A 19466-nucleotide genomic window follows, 5' to 3' on the forward strand; every position below is an offset into this window, starting at 1 on the left:
TCTGCTGGATGGACTCTGAGGAGAAACACAAGCAAACAACAGAGGACTCAGTGTGGAGATGTGTGGGGAAGATTAAATGGTTCTTCCTGTGACATCGGTTACATGTACCCACTGGACAGTGGAGTTTACTGGTGTGAGTCCAGAGAGGGTCCCATCAGTAACATGGTTAACCTGACAGTCACTGGTAAGCTGAGTGTGTGGAGTTAGTGTTGATGAAGCTGTGTGTAAATGGATGAAATGCTGTAGTTTGTCTCTGTGTTGAGGTGGATCAGTGATCCTGCAGAGTCCTGTCCTCCCTGTGATGGAGGGAGATGACGTCACTCTGCTCTGTAAAACAAAGACCACTCCCTCCAACCTCCCAGCTGCTTTCTATAAAGATGGCTCCCTCATCAGGAAGCAGCCTACAGGTCACATGACCATCCAGCATGTTTCCAGGTCTGATGAAGGCCTCTACAAGTGTGACATCAGCGGTCATGGAGAGTCTCCATCCAGCTGGATCACTGTCACAGGTGACACACTCACCTGTCTGTGTTTCTGCAGCTTTCAACATTCACAATGTGACGACAACTTAATGACTGTGTTTGCTTTATTTTAGACAAACACACCTCCACACCTCCACCTACATCCACCTCTCCTCCTGTTCTCTCTGTGTTGTCATCTGTTGGATCAGTCTGTGTTGTGGTTCTACTGGTGTTACTGGTTCTACTGCTGAGACGATGTGTTCACAGGAAACCTGAAGGTGAGACTCAGACTCCCTGATTTTTCATGTCTGAGTTTGTTTAGTAGAATAAAGTTCACATTCTGTATGATCACAGTAACAACTTTCTTAAATATGATCTCTGTTTAGATATTTAATTTATATTATTGTTCATTTTGGAAAATTTCAGCACATCAAGAAGAAGCTGGAAAAGATGACATCATCACTCATGTCATGTACAATATCACATCATCCACAGTCAGTCAGACCAAGCAGAGGTGATGTTATTATATTATATTATATTCTGATACTCAACATGCTGAGTGGTAAGATTTGCTTTTCATTGAATCTTTGTGAATCTTTATATTGTGGGAACATTTGTGGAAACTAGGAATGAAATATTGTAGAAACAAGAAACATGAAAATTGTTAGAGTGAATTGTTAAATGTTTGTCATTTTTATTCTTACCATTTGTACTTTAACTGTGTGTTGAAAGGAATTCTTTTGTTTTCCCCTCCTCAGATTCTCGAGGTTCTGGGTGAGGGGCTATAGTGTTTTATTGCAGATACATCCTATCTGGAAGATCTGCTTCTTTTGATGTGGTAAAACTTCCTGCCCTTTGTATGGCTTCACTGTGTTATCTAGGGTGAACCATAGATTGGGTGTGGGGAGGTTACCCTCTTTATGACCTAGGATGTTGTTCCTGCTTTATGACCCTTTTGGTCAGCAGCTCACACACACACACACACACACACACACACACACACACACGCACTTACAAAACCACAGGCAGGGTATTCCTTGTTCACATGTGTACCTATGTAAGCCGCTATATGTTAATGACCCTATGCATATTCAAGTAACCACAATAAAAGGAGTGCTATGGGGAACCTGGCTGAGAGCAACTGGGGTCAAGCGAAGGAACGGCGCCTGTCCAGTTCTCTCCCGTGCACGTGAAACATAAAGAATGTTGCCTACTCGTGTCTTGCTTGCTGTGTGATTACATTGCCTTCAACGTTCCAGCGAATAGGTTCAAGCTACAAACCTATCAAAAATGTGCATCATCAGAATAATGATGATGCACATTTTCTCTGACCTTTTCCTCTTCAAACATTTCAGACTGAGTTTAGTATGAAGGTACAATCAGATTGATCTTCATGGAGATTGTTCTGTCTCTGATAAGATGGATTATCAGGACATTACAGAGCATGTGAGGGATGGCATGAGTACTTGAGGCAACTGTTGGTGTGATTTGGTGCTGTATAAATAAAAATTAATTGAATTGATCAGCAATGTATAAATGTGGATTGTAATAGTAAAACATTACAATTAAATAAGCATGGTCACATGGTCATGTATGTTTAACTCTGTACTTACTGAGTGTTGTTCACTGTGAGCTGGACTGTGTGTTTGTGGTCTGTGGTTAACTGAAGCTAACAGCTCTGCAGTCGTCCAGCATCCTGTTTCTGATAGAAAGAAAACACTTCAGCTGCAGCTGTTTCAACACAGAGCTGCTCAATTTAAACACAGGAAGGAACATGGAGACATCATTTGGAAACTCTGCACACAGACCATCAGTTCATTCAAAGTTAATGATGAATTACATCAAGAACTTATTATTTAAAGTTTTGGCTTTTCATTTTCATGTGACTCCAACGTTTAACTTTTTTTCTCAGGCCTCATTCTAAATCTGAAATAATCTGTTATTTTCTGAGACTTGACATGTTGAAAAATTAGATTTTAGTTTAACTGCAGTCTGAAGCTGATGATACTGCAGGGTGTTGTGGTTTGTCTAATAATAGTGTTCATGCTGTGAGAACATGTTTGCTTTCTGCTCTGTGGTTAAATGTGTCAGTTCAGAAGAAGATGCAGCTCTGTGGTCACTCTGTGTTTCACAGCAGAGGTGTGAAAATGAGAAAACTGTAAAAATCTGCTGTGGTTTATTAAAATAATCTCTTCATGAAGCTGCATAAAAAAATCACCTGCAATAATTTAAATGTGTTTTAATCTGCAGAGCATGAACCAGCTGAAGACGTCAGTTATGGACAATCAAAGAGGCCCAGGTACAGCTGCTCTTTATCTTTGACTGTGGACAGAGACAAGCTAGCTGCTCACCCTGTTTACAGCCATCATGCTAAGCTAGGCTAACCAAACCACACCATGACTCAAACTCACAACTCAGGCATATGAAGGATAAACCACTTCAAGCTGCACAGAGCTGGGCAGGACAGAAACAGACTTAGAACATTTGATGGAAATCTGTGTGACAAAGCGCTTAGGCATATATAAGTCATTTACCACTTGTCCCTTAACCATTTTGATAATTTATTTCCTTGTTATTTTACAGTCAGCCATAACGCTTTAATTTAGACACTGCTGGTGTAACTTTGCTTAACACACAGTATCCCGGGTTTGTTTGTGGTAGCAGTAGTTACATCCATTACATCCATGCACACGTTTTTTAAAGCAAACACTACGAACCATCAGGTCATTTGAATTTTCTTCTGTTCACAGGCAAATGTCTGGTAAATTATGTTTCTTTATGTTGCTTTGGTTATACTTACTAGTGATGGTAAATTCGATTCTTTTTACTGAATCGAGTTTTAATGAGTCACTCACCAAAGTGAATCGGGTTTCTTGAGTCATTTGAGTCAGTTGCGCTTGGTCGACTCATGGTTCGAAGCATTGTGATGATTCATTTGCTCTACTGCGCCATCAAGTGGACAATTCAAGTGAAACAGGCTCTGTGATTATAATGATGTGTAAACCTCTAAACTGAATAAATAAATTGTTTTCGTGGTTATTTATCATGAATATTCTCTCAGCATGTCTGATTCAAAATAGAAAGTGGAAACTATCAGGACAGATGTAGCACTTACCTGGATTTATATACAGTACCAATGGATAACTACCAAGGTAATGAGTAATTTGGGCTAGTATCAGAAGATAAAGAACGACTCTTAGAGCTCTGGTATATGAATGGCAGAGAAACCAGACAAACACAGTTGTGTGGCTTAAAAGTGCTTTAGTGATTTTAAGCCCTTTAAAAGGAATTTGTAAACAACACAGTGTTACAACAGGTTTTAACAGAACTTCCAGTATAAAAATTTCCCCCAAAGTAGCAAAACAATAGAATAAAATAAAATTGTGCACAAGTAAAACTATTAGTCTTTTTTAAGTCCAAATGGTACCGGTGGGGCCCATGACAAACGGGTGTATTGCAATAGAGTCCGTCCAATGGTAAGAGTGTGTGTGATTGTCTATCCTACCGTACTACTTGTACAGTAGAAGATTGTAGTCCATCAATGTGCAAATGAGTGTGCGTGTGTATATATATCGTCTCCTAGGATCTTGGGTTGGCTCGCCATCCAGTGAACACTGGAACGCTCTGGGTTCTGGAATCGCTGACCTGTTCCTTGGATTCGTCCCATATAAAAAACCTGACCTATAAACAATGGCCAAATATATGTCACGAACAATTTAGGAATAACTCTCACAAATTAAACTAGTGTCACAGTGCAGTAACCACTATTCAGATCAGCTATCATCAATTCAATCATCATCAGTTCAATCATGTTGTACAACATTAAAATATCAAGTTTCAAAGTATCAATATCCAAAATTTCACAGTATCAAGGTTCAATACTTGCTTGTAACCTGCAGTAACATTAAAGATTATCTACAAGGTTTCAAACATTCAGGAATTATAGTCACCATATAATTCACTTTCATTGTAAACATTAATTACATTCATCAGAATAAACTCACTGTACATATATATCTAATCACAAATAAATAAGTATATTACCCCTTTTAAGAAATAGAATAATATGCAAATGCTTATCAGAAATTGAACAAAGTGCAAACAATCAGGTTCAATAACATGTAAACACAAGACTCAGTCCACAAATAGGAGTATTAAAATAGACGTGCTTAATCCTGCTTGTACCATAGGCCAACTAGTACAAGTGGAAATGCACTAAAATTACCTCAAGTATTCAATACTGAGTACTGTAAAACAACAGATTGACATCAAAATTAAACAGGAAGCAGGATAAAGTCTGCTTACAATTATCTCTCATGAAGTTATTTTTTAGCTGCTTTAACCATTTACAGCGTTTCACATGTTAATGACTTGGTCAACGATCTAACTAACATAACAGCAGTGCGTTTCAGAGACATCCAACAACTGTACCCACACTCCGCACATCACGTGTCTGATTAGCCACATTTAGCTTACCGCCGTCGAGCGTATGCTCAGCGTTTACGTGAAGCCACAGCTCAGTAAACCTTCCGGTTTCGCTCTGCCCTCTACGACAACAAGTGCAAAACCATATTTTGTGAAAAATATCAGTTTAGATGGTATTTTTTAACTTGCTAGATGTTAATTTCTCCAGCTTACCGATAGCAAAGTTTTAGTCCGTCTGCTCTGTTCAGCTGTAGAAGCAAGAGACTGCAAACTTGGGAGCTGGCACTAAGGAGGGACAAGAGCTGCCTAGAGCTTCACCGATTGGCTGACATGCGAGGAGTGGAGTAAAACAATAGGCTCTCATCACAGCTCATCAACCTTCTGAGAAAACTTAACCCTTGTTTGACCAGAGCATATCATATATAAATCTGTGTCCCTTTTATGTTTAAATAAATGTATTGATCTCGTTTCACTTTTATTAAACAAGGACAGTAAGAACAGGAACAATGAACATAAAATGTTTTACTTTTTCTTCTCTTTTGTTTGAGATGATTTTAGGAACTGGGTTACACCCTCCCCTCTTGAATTCATGCAAGTCCCTTTGCATGTCTACTGTGAGCTGCATCATCTAAGAACAATAATTCAGCTTTAGCATTTAAAGATTCAATGAAAGCTGTGGTTAAACCCTGAAATAATGATTTGACCACAGTGACAAGGGGATTTCCCAATTCAGGGTAGTCTAGCCTTTTTGGTGGCTGACGACTTCTTTCTGATCTTCGGACAGGAATTTCTTTGCTTGTTTGTTCATCTCTGTCCTTGTTAACTGTTTCTCTGTCAAATATCAAGTCCTCTCCTTCCTCATCACTCCCTAACATGTCAGAGAGAAGTAGGATTTGTTCATCCCTCATGTCAGGGCGATCCGTAGAAGGTAAGTCTCTTTCCTTTTCAGATTCGTCATTTCCAGGTAAGTCTCTTTCCTTTTCAGATTCGTCATTTCCAGGTAAGTCTCCCTCATATGAGGCTTCTCCATAACTTGCAATCTGATTGTCATAAGGTTGGTTATCATCAGCATGACTGGCTGGAACAACATCAGATATGGTGTCTGCACAAGCTGGAGTACTATCAGCCAACTTGTCATGATCTGCAGTCACATCATCTTGACCAAGACTTGATTTATGAGTCAGCAGAACATCTCGCTTGACAATGTACGTCGAGTCATTTGGCACTGATCTATCTGCAAACCAGTGGACTGGAACAATGTCATCCTCATCTGAGGAGTGATCTGCTCTTTCATTGTCTTTGTGAGTAATCTGTCGCGTTCTGGGCCTTTTCTTTGGTTTTGGTTTTTCAGGTTTCACCTCCTTGGCTGCAGAGAGGAACCCACAAGGGAGTAAGAGGTCTCTGTGTAGGGTGCGTATGGGGCCATCCCCGCCCTCTGGTTTAACGGTGTAGACGGGGAGGTCTCCAGCTCGTTTCACCACCACATAGACTGTCTGCTCCCATTTATCGGCGAGTTTGTGTTTTCCTCGAATGCGTATGTTCCTGACCAGCACTCGGTCTCCGATTTCCAAGGTAGATGTGGTCACATGTTTGTCAAATCTGGTTTTGTTCCTTTTGGCTACCTTTGCAGCACTCCGTGTAGCTATTTTATAGCTCTCCTCAAGATGGGATTTGAGGTCCTTAACATATTGAGAGTGTGACTTGTTTTGTTGTTCTCTCACAGGTAACCCGAAAGCCAAATCGACAGGCAACCGTGGCTGACGCCCAAACATCAGCTCATACGGTGTGAATCCAGTTACCTCGTTCTTGGTACAGTTGTACGCATGAACTAAAGGCTTTACAAAATCCTTCCAATGTGACTTGTCTTTGTTCTCCAGAGTTCCAAGCATACTTAAGAGTGTTCGGTTAAAACGCTCCACCGGGTTGCCCCTGGGGTGGTACGGGGTAGTCCGAATCTTCTGTATGCCTGCTACTTCACACAGCCCTTTGATCAGCTGAGATTCAAAATCCGGCCCTTGATCGCTGTGTAATTTTTCAGGAATGCCATAGTGTACTATGAAATGGTCCCACAGACACTTTGCGACAGTCCGAGCTTTTTGGTTCGATGTTGGGATAGCGACTGCATATTTAGTAAAATGATCTGTGATGACAAGAACATCTTTCACATTACTGCTGTCCGGTTCAATGGATAGGAAATCCATACAGACTAGCTCAAGGGGTCTTGTCGTCATGATATTCACCAAAGGTGCAGCCTTCTCAGGTAACGTTTTCCTACGTACACACCTGTGGCAGGTCTTTATCTTTTTCTCCACATCTGAGGACATTCTCGGCCAGTAGAACCTGGCTCTGACCAGATCGAGTGTGCGCTCTATTCCCATATGACCCATGTTGTCATGTAGGCTTGTCAACACAGACTCTCACAGGTCTTCAGGTAAGACCAACTGGTAATGTTTATTACCGCCTTCTTGGCGTGTTCTGTAGAGAATGTCATTGCACAGCTCGAACCTGTTCAACTCTCTCAGCAACAGGACTACGTCTGGAAGTTCTTTCCTCAATGTGGGAGGGGGTTTCTCCCCACTCTCCATCTGGGTGATAATATGTCTGACGCACCGATCAGATCTCTGGCTGTCCCTGATATCTGCCTGTGAGAGGTGAGGAATGATGTGTAGGCCTCCCAACGTCTCTTCATGCTCAAAGCTGTCAGGTACAGCATCTCCAGAAATGGCAAGACTTTCGACAAGGGATATACCTGCATCATCACCCAAAGCTTCAGAGGTGGTTGAATGATAAACAAACTGCCTCTCACAGATAGCATGAACAACGTCCTGATCGACTGAGTCAATATTGTCTGGATCTGACAGATGTTGTTTTGCAAACTGGCATATCCGGTCTCTCTCTTTTTGAGATGTAAGGTCATCAGGTAGCTTGCCATGAGGACGACGCGACAGTCCATCGGCATCTCCATTTTGTTTTCCAGAACGATACTGGAGTCTGAAATTGAAGGTAGAGAGGGCCGCCAACCACCTGTAGCTGGTTGCATCGAGTTTCGCTGAGGTGAGGATGTAGGTCAGAGGGTTTGAGTCTGTGACAACAGTGAACTGATTGCCATAGAGGTAGTCACTCAGCTTCTCTGTTACAGCCCACTTTAAAGCCAAAAACTCGAGCTTATGTGCTGGATAGCGGGACTCACTACACGACAAACCTCTGCTCGCGTAGGCGATAACCCGCAGCTGTCCCTCCTGCTCCTGGTATAAGGCTGCTCCAAGGCCCGTGGTGCTCGCATCTGTATGAAGGATGTAAGGCAGCTTTGGGTCAGCAAAGGCCAGGACTGGAGGCGACGTTAGCTTGTCAATGATAGCCTCAAACGCTTTCTGGCAAGCAGGGGTCCATCGCCCGTAAAACGGCTCCTTCGGATCATGATACTGATTACTCCTCCCTTTTGATTTGCAGTGCTTCCTCAGTGGTGGATAACCGGACGTTAGATCGTTCAGCGGTTTCACAATACTTGAGTAGCCTTTAACAAACCGTCTGTAATACCCACAGAACCCGAGGAAGGATCTCAGCTCCTTGAGGTTCTGAGGGACTGGCCAAGTTTTAAGTGTGGCCGTCTTTTCTGGGTCAGTTTCCACTCCGTGCTGAGAAACAACATGCCCCAAGTACCGAACTGAGGACTGGAAGAACTTGCACTTCTCGGGAGACAGCTTTAACCCATACTCCTTTAAGCGTTCCAGGACCTTCATGAGTCTGGCTTCATGCTCCTCAAGGGTTTTGGAGAAAACTATCAGATCATCCAGGAAAACAACAACTTCCTTCAGATTTATGTCTCCCATGCATTTCTCCATAAGCCTCTGAAAAGTACTTGGCGCGTTTGTCACTCCCTGTGGCATACGGTTGAACTCCCAGAAACCTAGTGGACAGACAAAGGCAGTCTTGGGCTTATCACTCTCTGCAACTTCGATCTGATAATAGCCGGACTTAAGATCAAGTGTACTGAACCACTTGGAACCTGAGAGTGCGGTGAAGGTGTCATCCAGTCTTGGGAGGGCGTATGCATCTTTCACTGTTTGTAAGTTTAACTTACGGTAGTCAACACACAGGCGTACCTGACCGTTCTTCTTCCTGACCACAACAATTGGCGAGGAGAATGGGGACTCGCTCTCGCGGATTACTCCAGTTGCGAGAAGCTCTTGCAGATGCTTTCGAACAGCCTCTATGTCGTGCGGGTGAATCGGTCGGGCTCTGTGTTTAAATGGTGTCTCATCTGCTAGCTTAATGTGGTGTTTGACCTTGTCCGTCCTTCCAAAATCCAGATCAGTCTGGGCGAAGACCTCTGGCATACTGCTCAGCTTTTGAGTAATGCGGTCTTTCCAGTCAGAAGGGATAGGAGAGTCTGCAAAGTCAAATGCCACACTAGAGGTCTTAGATGGTTCACACTCTGATGGCTCACTCACAATTTGCTTGTGGGATAGGACAGTCTGTATTGCACTGAGTTCGGCAATCACGCTCTTAGCTGGGATGGTAATATCATGCTCTGACTCATTGGAAACTACTACAGGTAGTTTGCACGACTGGTTACTTGGCAAGTCAAGGAGACAGGTCTGCACTAAAAGCCCCCCAGGCAGGGAAGATGCTGAAGGATATTCCAACAGGGCAGATCTCTCAGTGTAAAATTCCTTGATTGATACTGTCCCATCAAGAACGACTGTTTTCCCAGCTGGGACGATCACTTCACCCTTGCCACGCATCCTCACTAAGCCAACGTTTTCATCCGAACATTGCTTTTGCCGCAACTCCAGTACTTTGAGTACGGTTCTGTACCCATGAGGAATGGGTTGATAGCCCTCTGGGTTCGCGTCTGTGTACATTTCATACACTACATCAAGAGTGTTTGTTCCAATCAATACACAAGACTTCGTTAATGTCCCGGTGTCTGGGACTACTAGAGCTAGCGTTTTGACTTCTAGTTCAGCACCAAGAAAGTCTTTAGGAAAGGTGATTCCAATCTCAACATAACCCAAGTAAGGTACAAGCTGCCCATTGGCTCCTTCAACTTCCAGAAGGTCATGGAGTGGCTCTATCGGTTGCTCAGACAAATACTGGTCATAGTAGGACTTGGTGACAGTGGTCACTTGAGAACCCGTATCAAGGAGACAACTGCACACCTTACCTTTGATCATGACTTGACCTGTACTCTTCGTGCCTATGAGCCTCTTAGGTAGTCTGAAAGGTTGCTCTCTAACATGGGATTGCCTCAAAGTGGCCTGTGCTCTTGTTTTAGCTTGACTTCCAGATTTAGCGGGACGATGTTGACCTGCTTCAGTCCCAGTTTGCCCCACAACTGAGACTGCGTCTAAAAATCCTGGTCAGCAGATGGAGTGTTTTGCATCTCCCAAATGCGACGCTTCTCTCTCAATTGTTTCCTCTTATCAGCGACAAGAGTGGGGTCTGGGTCATTACTGCAACTTGCTGAGATGTGGCCATCCTGACCACACTTGAAGCAGTACCATGGTTTTGGCTGGGTGCTCTGCCGCAAGTTGGCAGGCTTCGCACTTGTGACCTTGATGTTAGGGGTTGCCATAGCCATGTCACGTAAATCACACTCAGCCTTGTCTTTAGGCTTCGAGCTTTTCTTATGTTTCTTTGCCATCAATTTAGTAAGTTGACTGTGTAGGGATGCAACTTGCTTCCTCAGATCTGTCAATGGGTCAGAATCAGATTGAGTCACTGTCTGTAGCTCACTACAGGTGCAAGTCTTTTGACAGTGTGCCACAACCCGCTGCCGGGTTGAGTCAAAGTGTTTCTTCATCCGTGTGGCTTTAGCTGCCAGTCTATCTTCTTCTGTTCGGAGCATTAATAGAAGTTCTGAGAATGTTGGAGGTTGGCTTTTCTTATTTTCAAGATTAAGATCTGAGAGCAAGGCGTGGTCCCAACATCCACGACAAAACTGCTTGAGAATGTGTTTATCGGCATCCTCAGCAGAGACTCCTCCCCTCTTCAGAGTGAGGTTCAATGCGCCCTGAAGACGGCAGAGGTACGCAGAGGCCTTTTCACCAGGATCCTGAAGAGTGTTCATGAATTGGGCGAAAAGCTCCTCTCCGTCCTCCACTGTTCCAAAAGCTGCATCTAACAACTGAAGGTAAGTTTCAGGTGAAGCTTCTGGGCTCAGTCTGTTGACAATGTCAGCTGCAGGGGACAACAAGCTCTCAAAGATCTTTCTAGATTTTTGAAGTTCAGACATGGCGGGGTCTTTCCTGAGAAGTTCGACATGTGAACGCCATGTGTCATAATCTGTCTCACCGTTGGGTCTGGGAATCCTACCAGAGAATGAGCGGAGTCTCATTGGAGGATATGAATGTGCAATCAAGTCATCTTTCTTCACGATGTGTTCCACAATGACTTTCTGAATTTCAGGTGGGTTGAAACTGTTTGCCGCACTAAGTGGGCTCTTTTTGAAATCAACAGGTAGGTGTGGCTCCGCACCACCTTGAATCAATCCTACCTGTGGTGGATCTTCAGACAACTGCTGGCGTGCAATCTCAGAAGTTTCAAGAGAGGGGTGAAGCTGGTTCTCCCTGTTTGGATCATCAACTTGCATGGAGGAGAGCATACATTCATCATCGGTCTCTGAACTCCCAATGATTTCACTGATCTCTGTCATCATCGACTTCAGTACCTCTTCAAAACTTTTACCACTCAGTTTTGCCACCTGCTTTATTTCATCTAAGTAGGATTTGGTAGCACTGCCACCCACCTTGGCAGAGTAAACGCTGGAGAGAGCTCTTACATGGTATTTTACACCGGGCTTCCCTTCAACTTCATATGTGTATGGCAAAAGATCAGTTAAGGCATCAATGGAGTTACCACTTCGGTACTCAACGATCAGGTTTTTGAAAAACTCAGAGTTGGAATCTACAACTGGGACGGCTCTAAAGGTACCATACTGCTTTAAAAAGTCTAGAATCTCTTCATCATCCGATGAATTGAGTATACCACTAACAATTACGGCATTGGGGACTTTGATACCTGAGCTCAATACAAAATCCATCTTGTGGCAATAGCAAAAGATGTTTCAATGACAATACACACTTTAAAGAGGTTTCACTGCTGATATTCATGCACCAAAGAGCTCCTGGCTGGCTCGCCACTTTTGTAGCACTTACCTGGATTTATATACAGTACCAATGGATAACTACCAAGGTAATGAGTAATTTGGGCTAGTATCAGAAGATAAAGAACGACTCTTAGAGCTCTGGTATATGAATGGCAGAGAAACCAGACAAACACAGTTGTGTGGCTTAAAAGTGCTTTAGTGATTTTAAGCCCTTTAAAAGGAATTTGTAAACAACACAGTGTTACAACAGGTTTTAACAGAACTTCCAGTATAAAAATTTCCCCAAAGTAGCAAAACAATAGAATAAAATAAAATTGTGCACAAGTAAAACTATTAGTCTTTTTAAGTCCAAATGGTACCGGTGGGGCCCATGACAAACGGGTGTATTGCAATAGAGTCCGTCCAATGGTAAGAGTGTGTGTGATTGTCTATCCTACCGTACTACTTGTACAGTAGAAGATTGTAGTCCATCAATGTGCAAATGAGTGTGCGTGTGTATGTATATCGTCTCCTAGGATCTTGGGTTGGCTCGCCATCCAGTGAACACTGGAACGCTCTGGGTTCTGGAATCGCTGACCTGTTCCTTGGATTCGTCCCATATAAAAAACCTGACCTATAAACAATGGCCAAATATATGTCACGAACAATTTAGGAATAACTCTCACAAATTAAACTAGTGTCACAGTGCAGTAACCACTATTCAGATCAGCCATCAGTTCAATCATGTTGTACAACATTAAAATATCAAGTTTCAAAGTATCAATATCCAAAATTTCACAGTATCAAGGTTCAATACTTGCTTGTAACCTGCAGTAACATTAAAGATTATCTACAAGGTTTCAAACATTCAGGAATTATAGTCACCATATAATTCACTTTCATTGTAAACATTAATTACATTCATCAGAATAAACTCACTGTACATATATATCTAATCACAAATAAATAAGTATATTACCCCTTTTAAGAAATAGAATAATATGCAAATGCTTATCAGAAATTGAACAAAGTGCAAACAATCAGGTTCAATAACATGTAAACACAAGACTCAGTCCACAAATAGGAGTATTAAAATAGACGTGCTTAATCCTGCTTGTACCATAGGCCAACTAGTACAAGTGGAAATGCACTAAAAATTACCTCCAAGTATTCAATACTGAGTATTGTAAAACAACAGATTGACATCAAAATTAAACAGGAAGCAGGATAAAGTCTGCTTACAATTATCTCTCATGAAGTTATTTTTTAGCTGCTTTAACCATTTACAGCGTTTCACATGTTAATGACTTGGTCAACGATCTAACTAACATAACAGCAGTGCGTTTCAGAGACATCCAACAACTGTACCCACACTCCGCACATCACGTGTCTGATTAGCCACATTTAGCTTACCGCCGTCGAGTGTATGCTCAGCGCCACGTGAAGCCACAGCTCAGTAAACCTTCCGGTTTCGCTCTGCCTCTCACGACAACAAGTGCAAAACCATATTTTGTGAAAAATATCAGTTTAGATGGTATTTTTTAACTTGTTAGATGTTAATTTCTCCAGCTTACCGATAGCAAAGTTTTAGTCCGTCTGCTCTGTTCAGCTGTAGAAGCAAGAGACTGCAAACTTGGGAGCTGGCACTAAGGAGGGACAAGAGCTGCCTAGAGCTTCACCGATTGGCTGACATGCGAGGAGTGGAGTAAAACAATAGGCTCTCATCACAGCTCATCAACCTTCTGAGAAAACTTAACCCTTGTTTGACCAGAGCATATCATATATAAATCTGTGTCCCTTTTATGTTTAAATAAATGTATTGATCTCGTTTCACTTTTATTAAACAAGGACAGTAAGAACAGGAACAATGAACATAAAATGTTTTACTTTTTCTTCTCTTTTGTTTGAGATGATTTTAGGAACTGGGTTACACAGAGTTTTGGTATGATTGTGTAACTGTGTAATCATGCTTATGTACATCTGGATAATGACACAAACTAGTGTGTGGCACTTCACTTTTTAATAAACTAAAAGACAGAAATCAGATTATAGGATCTGGAGTGTTGTTGATTTATATTATGGTGCTTATCATTTGTGATATTTATTACTGTGTGCATACTTTATTAGGAGAGATGAAATAAAACAAATCTCTTCCTTGCTGGTTCCATCGAAGAAGAAATGCTCAAGTAAGTATGTAGCACGTACGTAATCCAATTCCACAACACAGTGCGATGGGGGAATCAGCTGTGTTTTGCTGCCCATTTTATTTCGAATCTGGCGCGAACCGGCGAGCCAGTTGCTGAATCAGTCACGTGGTACGGACTGCCCGAGAGGCCTCGAACGTCATTGCATACGTAATCAAAGCAAGCCTCGATACGCGCTTCACAAAAACTCCCCCGAGATTACCCGACACACGATTCGAAGCTTCGACATACAGGACACATCACCACTTATCACCTTCCTTGCTGCTTAAGTTATGCTACCTCACAATCTGTGATTTGTATCTGAGCTGGTTCCCAGTAAAGTCTGAACTGGGACTGTATGTGATGCAGAGAGGTGGAGATTGTAGTTCAATCAACACTTCTAAAGCTTGTAATGATGTTTCCTGTTGTTTGAACTGTGTATGTTTGTGTTCAGACTTTAAACCAGAGCCAGACGTCGTCTACTCTTCACTGAAGTAGTCCACCAGTCCAACCACTGACGTCCAGCTGCTGGTCTCTAACTGGTCCCCCCAGCACCTCAGACCAGAGGACATCTACAGATTTTTTATATGTTTTATGTCTTTTGTCTCTATCTAAATATGTATTTTACTGTAAAATCAACAATGGGAAAATAAGAATGTTAATATATTTTGGGCCATCAACATTTTCACTTATATTTATTTTATCTTTGTGTTTCTTGTATAAACAAAGTTCTCGATTGTTTTCCTCGTGTGGTTCTGTGGGTTTCACCAAAGTGTCAGATGGAACATTTGAGTTGTTCCTGTCTGATTGTGGTTAACTGCTACACTCCTCTCTTCAGGGCGGAAAACAAACAGAAAACATTAGACCACAACTGCAGACTTAAAGCAATAGGAACATTGTTCAGTGGTTTAAAATTACAATGGAAATATTTGTAAAGTATTTGTGTGCTGTAGAGTTTTTGGTGATTTTTTCCTTTTCACACTTTTGTTTGCTGCTTCAAACACTGGAAGTTTCGACTTTTAAAAGCAGAAAGTTTGGTTAGTACATTTGTGTTGTTATTGCTGTATTTTTGTAGATCTTTCACAGCTGCTCTTTTGACCTTTTTGACCTGCTTCCCATGAGTGTTTCTTTTTGTCTCATTCATTTTCACTCACCATGTGCTTATACAATGTTTTGCATTGAATCGTACTTATTATTAACCTCTGTCTCTCTTCCACAGCATGTCTTTATCCTGTTTTCCTTCTCTCACCTCAACTGGTCGCAGCAGATGGCCCCGCCCCTCCCTGAGCCTGGTTCTGCCGGAGGTTTCTTCCTGTTAAAAGGGAGTTTTTCCTTCCCACTGTCGCCAAAGTGCTTCTTCATATGGGGTCATATGATTGTTGGGTTTTTCTCTGTATCTATTATTGAAGGGTCTACATTACAATATAAAGAACCTTGAGCTGACTGTTGTTGTGATTTGGCGCTGTATAAATAAAACTGAACTGAACTGTACTTCAGCTCCCTCTAACTCCACCACAATGTCAGACAGATGAGCATCAAGACTGTCAATTGTAACTGAGTGCTTTTACTTTTGCAAGTACTCACTGACACCTGAATGTTACTTTCAGCTGAGCTTAAATCAGCAGATGCCTTGCTGAATATCAGCAGGGGTGAACTGTTTAAGTGTTTTAGTAAGATTATTGGAACTCAATGATGAATCTATGGAGACTAACTTTATGTATAGTGAATTAAAACACTGCCATATGAGTAAAAAATGCACATCTGTGTCATTGTGAGGCATTTAAAGTCCAACAGTGGCCATATATAAATCATGTGTGAGGATGGTGTGAATGTAAAATGTGAATCATAGTGTTCCAGTCAGTCATCAGTGTGTCTCTGCACAGCTGTAATTAAAATGTGTTCAGAGGGCCTCAGTGTCTGAATGGTTCCAGTTCAGTTCCATAACAGCAGTGTCCCTGGTTTGATTCCTGTGTTTCAGCTCATATCTGCCTCTCTCACTGAGGGGGACGTAACTACATGGAAATTTGTTCATCAACCAAACACATATGATATCAGAGGACTAGGGATGGGTACCGGTGTCGTTCTGACATCAACGGTAGTAACCAGACCGAAAAGCAGCGCACATTTTGGTGCTTTATTTCGGTGCTTTTTTTTTTTTTCCTGAGCCAATTCTAGCCAATCATTTTACGTTTCCGAGGATAGTAGGCAGGCCCAGGTACGTACGTTCTTTTAGAGCAGAGCTACACATTAAAAATGCCCAAGGCGAAGCGGTCAAAAGTCTGGCTGTACTTCGCAGCAAAAGATGCAAACTCAGCTGCGTGCAACAAGTGCTTTAAGGTGATACTGTGATACTATCAAAGGAGGTAACACCTCGAATCCGATGAAACACCTGGCGACGCATAGCGTTTTTTTTAAAGCTGAGAAATGCACCGTGTTTGATAGCTTGCTGCAAGACCTCACACCGTGCACATCTACTGCAGGTGTGGTGCCTGTTATCGGACCCGGAGTTAGCAACATCCCCCAAAAACCCGAAGAGTAGAGTCCTGGCCCCTAGCCCTGCCAGTGTACCAGAAATGATGACGGATGATGATGGCAGCAGCAGCCGTTCTTCTCTGCGTGAGTAGCTTAATGTTGTTTGTGTGTAATTTACGTTGAGTAGGCTAACCACGTTATTACATTAATGCATGTAGTGAACTAGCAAACACCGTCGTAGTTACATGCGGCTGTCTTCTTGTTTGATGGCAGATGCTCCCTTCACCCTGGCCAAAAAGGCTAAAATGACCAAAGAAAAAGTGGAAAACAGCTGAACATGAGAGTTTTTGGACCAATTTTGTGTTCTCCATTCTTTAAGCACCGGTTTGAGCACCGTTTAAGCACCGGTACCGTTTCAAAAGTACCGGTTTGGCACTGGTATCGGATAAAACCTAAACGATACCCATCCCTACAGAGGACAGTAGATTTTTCAGGTTTTTCTTTTAAGCTTTTTGAGTCTAGTGGAATTAACGATATAAGATACAGATTGTAAAAAAAAAAATAACGGCCACTTATACAGTTAGGTCCGTATGTATTTGGATACTGTCAAAAGAAACATATTCCAAATATAGTTATAAAATGGACATGAACACAATGTGTAGACTCTCAGCTTTAATTTGAGGGTATCCAAATTAAAATTGGACGAACAGTTTAGGAGTTTCCTCCTTAAAATGTGCCATCCACTTTTTAAAGGGAGTACAAGTATTTGGACAATTGACTCAAAGGTTATTTCATTAGCAGGTGTGGGCAGTTCTTTCAATATATCATTAACAATGAAGCAGATTAAAAGGCCTGGAGTTGATTTGAGGTATGGTGCTAACTGTGAACAGACAACATGCAGGTCCCTCCAAATAGGTGAAACAAGCCATCCCTGAGCTATGAAAACAGCAAAAACACATTTGAGAAACTGCTGCAATAGTAAAAGTGTCAAAAATCTGCAGTTTGGCATTTCCTGAGAGAGAAAGAAAGCACTCAGCAAGGCAAAAGACCTGGGTATAGCAGAATAATTTCCAGGGTGAAAAGAAACCTTTAACAACAGCCAACCAAGTGAATGCTTATTGTTTCTTGTATAAAGATCTCGATTGTTTTCCTCGTGTGGTTCTGTGGGTTTCACCAAGGTGTCAGATGGAACATTTGAGTTGTTCTGTCTGATTGTGGTTAACTGCTACACTCCTCTCTTCAGGGCGGAAAACAAACAGAAAACATTAGACCACAACTGCAGACTTAGAGCAGTAGGAAGATCATTCAGTGGTTTAAAACTGCATTGGAAATATCTGTAAAGTATTTGTGTGCTGTAGAGTTTTTGGCTATTTTTTTCTTTTCACACTTTTGTTTGCTGCTTCAAACACTGGAACGTTTGGACTCACTGTGTCTGATCTCGTTTTCAAAGTAGAAGCAAATTATGTTGTGTGTTTGGTTAGTACATTTGTGTTGTGATTGCTGTATTTTTGTAGATTAAGTTTACAGCTGCTCTTTTGACCTTTTCGACCTGCTTCCCATGAGTGTTTCTTTTTGTCTCATCCATTTTCACTCACCATGTGTTTATACAACGCTCCACATTTAATTTGAGTTGTTATTAATCTCTGTCTCTCTTCCACAGCATGTCTTTATCCTGTTTTCCTTCTCTCACCCCAACTAGTCGCAGCAGATGGCCCCGCCCCTCCCTGAGCCTGGTTCTGCCGGAGGTTTCTTCCTGTCAAAGGAGTTTTTCCTTCCCACTGTCACCAATCTGGAGTAGCCCTAGTCCTCGGAGAGAGGCGGCAGGCAGGGATGGGTATTCTTGTGCTTCTTCAGCTTGCTGTCTGTACTTTGGGTTCTAGCCACTGAACTGGAGGGTTAGGACTGGAAACGGGTTCTGACCTTTGTTTGTGTTTATGCTCCAAACGAGTTTAGAGTACCCAGCTTTCTTGGAGCTACTGGGTGTGTGCTTAAGGGTGCTCCAGCTTGTGACTCCATTGTCCCACTGGGAGATGTCAATGATCATGTGGACAATGACAGCAAAACCTGGACGGGTGTGACTGGGAGAAACAGTTTGCCAGCTCTAAACTCAAGAGGTAGTAAGATGGCAGGGAGGATGCCAGACATACCTTGTATTCCTAAACATATGGTGAGGGTGAGCTGAGAATACCTGGCAGAGGTCCTAGTCCTAGTCCTAGATTTTCAACTCCCACCTGCGGCAGAACTTTAACAGCATTACAAGAAAGGCTTGGGGCATTTAGTCTGATCCACGATCTGGACCATGCTTGTGTTGTGGTGTTATCCCCTGAACCCGATGACGGACTCCTACAATGAAGAGAGACATCGATCTAAAGAAGGTTTTTGGGCCCTTATTATGCAGTTACATAAATTTCAGTGCACTATTACTTAACTGTAACCACTGTTGCTACAATGATATTACATGAATACTAACTGGTTATTACTTTGGTAATTGAGTATTAATAACCTATTATTAGCATCATTACGTTCAATTTCCACCTTGTTACAATACTATTGCCACTTTATTACCGAGCTGTATTGGAAAGTGCTACTGTTTTTTTATTTTTGTTGTTTGAGTTTTTGTTCATAACTGCTTTGATTAATGACATCTGTTTTTTTTACTTCTTGAATGTAAGATATATTTTGAACCTCTGCTCTCAGCATGTTGTAAGACCAAGTTAATCTGGATCCATAGGTTGTTACTTTGTTACTTTGCCCCTGCAGGTGTGCATTAGTTCCATATATGGACATATAACAGTGGAGATAGGAATGTGTTTGCTAAGGTGTTGCAATGGCACT

General features: G+C 42.1%; 1 protein-coding gene across 2 annotated transcripts; it reads right to left on the bottom strand.

The window, feature by feature from the left end:
• Positions 1-3582: 3582 nt before the first annotated feature.
• On the bottom strand, positions 3583-7300 carry LOC120437546. 2 transcript variants are annotated; one of them, XM_039608111.1, is made up of 3 exons: positions 5100-7300; positions 4938-5008; positions 3583-4142 (listed from the first exon to the last, which is right to left on the bottom strand). In XM_039608111.1, exon 1 carries the CDS (start codon positions 7271-7273, stop codon positions 5474-5476), a length of 1800 nt encoding a protein of 599 aa, XP_039464045.1. In that variant the 5' UTR covers positions 7274-7300; the 3' UTR covers positions 3583-4142; positions 4938-5008; positions 5100-5473. The 2 variants fall into 2 exon arrangements, with proteins under 2 accessions (XP_039464045.1, XP_039464044.1); XM_039608110.1 differs by having other exon boundaries at positions 4938-7300.
• Positions 7301-19466: the final 12166 nt, after the last annotated feature.

The sequence above is a fragment of the Oreochromis aureus genome, linkage group 3 (genome assembly GCF_013358895.1).
Source record: "Oreochromis aureus strain Israel breed Guangdong linkage group 3, ZZ_aureus, whole genome shotgun sequence".
Classification (NCBI taxonomy): Eukaryota; Metazoa; Chordata; class Actinopteri; order Cichliformes; family Cichlidae; genus Oreochromis; species Oreochromis aureus.

Coding starts and splice junctions, on each gene's coding strand:
- LOC120437546 (XM_039608111.1), bottom strand. CDS start 7,273: ATGGGTCATATGGGAATAGAGCGCACACTCGATCTGGTCAGAGCCAGG.